Source organism: Meles meles, chromosome X (genome assembly GCF_922984935.1).
Source record: "Meles meles chromosome X, mMelMel3.1 paternal haplotype, whole genome shotgun sequence".
In the NCBI taxonomy this organism is placed as follows: domain Eukaryota; kingdom Metazoa; phylum Chordata; class Mammalia; order Carnivora; family Mustelidae; genus Meles; species Meles meles.
Genome location: NC_060087.1, coordinates 102,135,501 through 102,141,740, shown reverse-complemented (window position 1 = coordinate 102,141,740; position 6,240 = coordinate 102,135,501). Strand labels below are relative to the sequence as shown.

Genomic DNA, 6,240 nt, shown 5'->3' with positions numbered 1-6,240 from the left:
AGGAATGATCTTTTTTTTTTTTTTTAAAGATTTTATTTATTTATTTGAGAGAGAGCGAGAGTGAGAGAGCACAAGTTGGGGAAGTGGCAGAGGGAGAAGCAGGCTCCCCACTGAGCAGGGAGCCAGAGGTGGGGCTCAATCCCAGGTCCCTGAGATCACGACCTGCCCAAGCCAAAGGCAGTCGCTTCACTCAGCCACCCAGGCCCCCCTGAAATGTCTTTTTTAATATTCCAACAGTATATTTTGTTCCAACAAATTATATATATACATATATATGTATATCCCAACAGCAATAACTACCATGTATGACAGGCTGGGCAGTGGGCATAGGGACAGGTACTGCTGCACATTCTAACTCTAATTCTAAGCCTCAGTTGCCTCCTAGTTTTTTTTAAGGTGATAAAGCTCCATTTGGGTAGACTGTCTGAGTTTGTGTAGTACTGTTAAAAAGAAAAAGTCAAGAAAGCCTTTGATTTTACTTTTTTATTATGCACTCCGTTAATACACTGCATAACCTTTAGAAGGGCTAGATGAGCATGACTGAGTTATTTTTCATCCATCAGGAAAATGCTTCCTTAATCGATATTCTCCAAACCCTGAAAAACAGAATCAAAAGGGAAATGTGAGAATTCTGTTGCGGCCACAAATGTACACACGCAGGCGTGCCTCAGGGACACGAGTCAGCTCCGGACCGCTGCGGTACAGTGAGCGGAAGGAACGGGTCTGGTTGCCCGGTGCATAGAAAAGTCCCGTTTGCATGACAGTGCGGTCTGTTCAGTGTGCAACAGCATCCGTCTACAAACCAATGTGCACACCTTAATTTCAAAAAACCTTAGTGCTAAAAAATGGGAACCACCATCTGAGTTCTGAGTGGTAAGCACAGACTGCAGATTGCCATGACGAATGTTAACAGTAACAAAGTTTGAAATAGTCTGAAAACTACCAAAACGGGACACAGACACAAAGTGAGCGAATGCTGGTGGGCAAATGGCGCCCACAGACTCGCTCCACACAGGGCTGCCCCAAACCTTTGACGTGCACCAATACCCGGCATCCGTACACGCAGCGAGGCACGCGGGTGCTCTGCGGCGTCAGCGGCATGCTCTGTTATTAAGGACGTACCCGCACACCCCGCCTTTCTCTCGATGCCAACAATAAGCTGAACTGAATTTTCCAATCACTGAGGTACAAAGAATAACCTACAATGATTTCTAGTTTCCATTTTCTGACTGCAGCAAACATCACTTTATACGAAAAGTGCCCCGCCCATCAGAAGGAAAACCAGTGACAGTCTGGATCCTTCAGAGAGTGAAGGCAATCGGGTCAAATCATTACAAAAAAATAACAGCCAACACGAGGAAGAGACCATTACCCTCATTCTAGTTTTTCCAGATGATCAAATGGAGACTCAGCTTAAAAGGCTCTTGCTGAAGTCAGCAAGGAAGGGGCAGGGCCACAATTCAAGGTCAGGGACCCTCCAACTCCAGAACTCTTGCCCTGTGAGCATGACACTGTTTATTCAGAAGACCCACTCTTTCTTAGCTCACAACCAAATACTTCAGAAACTGGAGAGTAAAACATCAGTCAGGGACATTTCTTCCAAGCGTTAAATAACAGAGTCCAGGTAGTCCGCTTACTATCGCAGGCAGGACCACCTTGAGAGAAATGAGACCTGCACAGTCCGAGGAGCCGGCCCGCAGAGATTCTGATCGGGAACCTTCTCTCCATCTCGTGCGCTGGCGGACTGTGTGGTCACTCTTGGACCACACTGGGAAACCCTGCCTTACTCGAGTAGACCTGTACCACCATGCTCGTCAGCTTCTCAAAGGGCGCCGTACTGACAGGCACATCACCTAGGCTGAGTCCTTACAGTGTCACAGAACCACTCTGACCCTGTTTTCTCATCTATAAAATGAAATGAGTATGAACCTAGGTTCACTGTGAAGAATAAACGAGCAAGGAGAAAATAGTAAAAACTACATTTTTTTTTTAAAGAATAATGACGATGAACTCCTACAAGATCTAAGAACACACTACCAGGTTTAACCATATGAGAATGTTCTGCTTGCCTCTATCTGACCTACAAAAACAGCAATTCCACAGGATTCACTCAAATGCACAATTATGGTAATTCTTTACCTATGGTACTGGGTGCACGAACTGGCAAACTCATGAAGTATTAAAGAGTGTATTCGTGAAACAGGACCATATGTATACAGAAATTTAGTTCACTCGAATAGTATTTCAAATAAAAAATGGAGGGGCGCCTGGGTGGCTCAGTGGGTTAAGCCTCTGCCTTTGGCTCAGGTCATGGTCTCAGGGTCCTGGGATCCAGCCCCGGATCGGGCTCTCTGCTCAGCACAGAGCCTGCTTCCTCCTCTCTCTCTGCCTGCCTCTCTGTCTACTTGTGATTTCTGTCTGTCAAATAAATAAATAAAATCTTTTAAAAAAATAAAATAAAATAAAGATAAAAAATGGACTGCTCTAGAACTGGATAATTGTGACAACTGGCTATCTCTTGGAAAAAAGTAAAGTTAAATCCTGTGATTTCACAGTATAATCCCGATGACCTGTAGACAGGTCAGCACTAAACGTTTAAAAAAAAAAAAAAGAATATTTGGAGAAATTTTAAGAATTTATTTATAATCTTGGGTAGGAAAGTCACTTGTAAGCAAGACAAAAAACTCAAAATCCTGAATGACAAAATATGATAAAATGAACATCAAAATTCAAAACTGATGGAAGACTTCATAAAGTGGAGAAGACAGACTGGTAAAAAAAGATCTGCCACATATAAACCAGACAGAAGATTAATAACCATAATGTATGAAGAACCCCCATTAAAAAAAAAAAAAAAGCAAAGCACACAAGCAGACAATCCAAGGAATAAAAATACAAACGATCACTGTCTCTGAAAGGCTGCTCAACTTCGCCAGCAGATAAGACAATTCAAATTCAATTAGCACTGTTAAGACATTTGGCAAAACAACCAAAACCCATCTCAACCCCGAGGATGTCTAGTATCAGAGCCATCTTACCTTTGACACATAGTAACGATCAACTCCAGAGATGCGCCTATCTCTTTGCATCAGAATCCACTGATACGGATAATAGGCAACCCTTTTTTCCTACAATTAAAAGAAATCATTATTGCACAATGTTTACAAAGATGAGTGACTCTATTATAATAGAGGGCTATCAGAACTTATTAGTGGCATTCTAGGAAAAATGGAATCATCACTGAAACAAAAACCAAATTAAGAGCAGATCCTAAATAAAATCGGACCATTAAGCTTCAAAACTGAGATGGTAGCCGTGAGTTCTTACACATTCTATTTTAACCAGCATCTGTTTTTTGTTTTTTTTTTTTTCCTTTCCTCCTTCCCTCCCCCCCACCCCATTTCAAAGACCTGACTACCAGTTTCCATTTAGGACCTCAAAGAAAAGAAACAATAGCAGCAGATCACACGTGAAGAACAATCACAAAACCAGAAAGTAAAAACATTATGCCCTGTACTCTAGGGATAACGTGATGAGCTTGGAAGAGAGGAAAATAAAATCCTGGTATGAAAAGCAGGATCTTGCAGTAAATTCCTCAAGGCTTGGGAAAAGGCGGGGCGAGGTGAGGGATAAAAAACGTCAAAGTAAAACACCTAATTAAGAGCAGAGATTAAAAACCGAGAAGGTACCAAGATGCGGACGCGAGAAATTACAATCAACAGATTAGAGATCCGAGGGAGTGGAGGCAAGACTAAAGCGAGGCCCAGGAGTTCAGACCCACCTTCTCATCTACCTTTCCAGCCCCCGAACCTACAACGCCGTCTTGGCCACTCTACCCAACAACTAGCTGCTTCTTGCTAGAGCCGAACGCGGTTTCCGTCGGGGTTCGTTCCGCAAGCCTCTGCTTTTAGGCAACCAGAAGAAGGGGGTTGCAAGCCTGGTGTTCCCCAGGTCGGAGAGCGACTCCGGACCCCAGTGGCCTCCCACCACCCGTCCGCGAAGTCAGCCGTCTCGCAGGAGAGGCCGCCTTACCTTGCCCCCGTTGGTGAACCTGTGGATGTGCGCCGTGGCTATGCCGGGGATGACCAAGCACACGGCCATGACGCCGATCCCGGGCAGGATCTCGAACCACATCGCACCGCGGCGGCCAACGCCAAAACCCTCCTTCCCGGCCCGGTTAAAGGTGACCCGGCCTCGGCCCCTTCCCAGTAGGCTCCGCGGTAGCCTGCCGGCGGGGCGGGGCCGTGTACGCCTCGGGAGGAAGCGACGGGGGCCGGCAGGGCTCAGGGGCGGAGCGCGCTCCCGTCCTCGCCGCCGCGACCTCCCGCAGTCCGCTTGGGGCAGCCCATTTTACTCCGACTGGCGGCTGGGCGCGCGACCTGCGATGACGTCAAAAGGCCCCGCGAGGCCCAGCACGCCCTAGCCTTCCGGAGCTGCGGACTCTAAAATGGCAGAGCAACTTTCTCCGGCCAAGACGGCAGACCAAGTGTGCACCTTCCTCTTCAAAAAGCCTGGTGGGCGCAAAGGGGCTGCGGGCCGCAGGAAGCGCCCGGTCTGCGACCCGGAGCCCGGGGACAGCAACAGCAGCAGCAGTAGTGACGAAGGCAGCACTGTGGTTCGCCCGGAGAAGAAGCGGGCGATCCACAATCCGATGATACAGAAGACTCGTGGCAGTGGTAAACAGAAGGCGGCTTACGGGAACTTGAGCAGCGAGGAGGAGGAGGAAGAGGAGGAGAAGGAGCCCGAGAGTCTTGGCGTGGTGTACAAGTCCACCCGCTCGGCAAAACCCGTGGGACCAGAGGATATGGGGGCGACTGCTGTCTACGAGCTAGACACAGAGAAGGAGCGTGACGCACAAGCCATCTTTGAGCGCAGCCAGAAGATCCAGGAGGAGCTGAGGGGCAAGGAAGATGACAAGATCTATCGGGGAATCAATAATTACCAGAAATTCATGAAGCCCAAAGATACATCTATGGGCAATGCTTCCTCCGGGATGGTGAGGAAGGGCCCCATCCGAGCTCCCGAGCATCTACGTGCCACCGTGCGCTGGGATTACCAGCCCGACATTTGTAAGGACTACAAGGAGACTGGCTTTTGCGGCTTCGGAGACAGCTGCAAGTTCCTCCATGACCGTTCAGATTACAAGCATGGGTGGCAAATCGAACGTGAGCTTGATGAGGGTCGCTATGGTGTCTATGAGGACGAAAACTATGAAGTGGGAAGCGATGATGAGGAAATACCATTCAAGTGTTTCATCTGTCGCCAGACCTTCCGGAATCCAGTGGTCACCAAGTGCAGGCATTATTTCTGCGAGAGCTGTGCACTGCAGCATTTCCGCACCACCCCTCGCTGCTATGTCTGTGACCAGCAGACCAATGGCGTCTTCAATCCAGCGAAAGAATTGATTGCTAAATTGGAGAAGCATCGAGCTGCAGAAGAGGGTGGTCCTTCCGATTTCCCAGAAAACCCCGATGAGAGTCCAATCCCCATCACTTAGTTTCTCTATTAGTCTCACACCTCAAAATAAATCTTTTGTTGTTTGGAAATCTTAATTCGTCGTGTCCTTCCTTTCTAGAGAAAGTGAAAGGAAAAGGCGGGTGGTGAAATAGGGCCCTGGATGGATGGCTTATAAAAGCCTCGAGGTAGGTTCAGTCTGGATTTTTACCTGTTACATATGCTGCCTGGGTGTGACATAACTTTTCAGAGCCCTTTGGCATAAATTCGGGGATGGGAGAAGTTCGAGAAAAGAGCTAAAATTCGCTTGAAGTAAAACTGATGAAAGCAAGAACTGAACCTATTATATCACGTTTCTGTTATCACTTAGTAGTTTACAAAAGTACCTCCATGCATGAGCTCTACCGGAAGCCTGTGCTACTACAAAATCTGCCCCCGCCAGGCTGTGTCTGGAGGGTGGGATGGGAGTGGGAGAATTGGGTGGGGGAGCTGGTGGCTAGCACCAGAGTGCACGTATGGGAAAGGGTCCCTGCTCTCTTAAAGCACCACAGGTGCTTGCCTGGGTGGCTCAGTCGGTTAAGACCGTGCCTTCCGCTCAGGTCATGATCTAAGGATGGTGGGATCCAGTCCCATGGTGGGCTCCCTGCTGGGCAGGGAGCCTGCTTCTCCCTCTGCCCCTTCCCCAACATATTCTCTCAATCTCGCTCCCTCTCAAATAAATATAATCTTTTTTTTAAAGATTTTGTTTATTTAGGGTGCGTGGGTGGCTCAGTGGGTTAAAGCCGC

The 6,240-nt window shown here is 47.8% G+C and overlaps 2 protein-coding genes across 2 annotated transcripts; one reads left to right on the top strand and one right to left on the bottom strand.

The window, feature by feature from the left end:
* Positions 1 to 465: 465 nt before the first annotated feature.
* NDUFA1 (NADH:ubiquinone oxidoreductase subunit A1) lies at positions 466 to 4,211 on the bottom strand. The gene is made up of 3 exons (XM_045995135.1): positions 4,033 to 4,211; positions 3,039 to 3,128; positions 466 to 596 (listed from the first exon to the last, which is right to left on the bottom strand). Exons 1-3 carry the CDS (start codon positions 4,132 to 4,134, stop codon positions 576 to 578), a joined length of 213 nt encoding a protein of 70 aa, XP_045851091.1. The 5' UTR covers positions 4,135 to 4,211; the 3' UTR covers positions 466 to 575.
* A 105-nt stretch (positions 4,212 to 4,316) lies between these two features.
* RNF113A (ring finger protein 113A) lies at positions 4,317 to 5,552 on the top strand. Its single transcript, XM_045995133.1, has one exon. It carries the CDS (start codon positions 4,448 to 4,450, stop codon positions 5,495 to 5,497), a length of 1,050 nt encoding a protein of 349 aa, XP_045851089.1. The 5' UTR covers positions 4,317 to 4,447; the 3' UTR covers positions 5,498 to 5,552.
* The last annotated feature ends 688 nt before the right edge of the window (positions 5,553 to 6,240 follow it).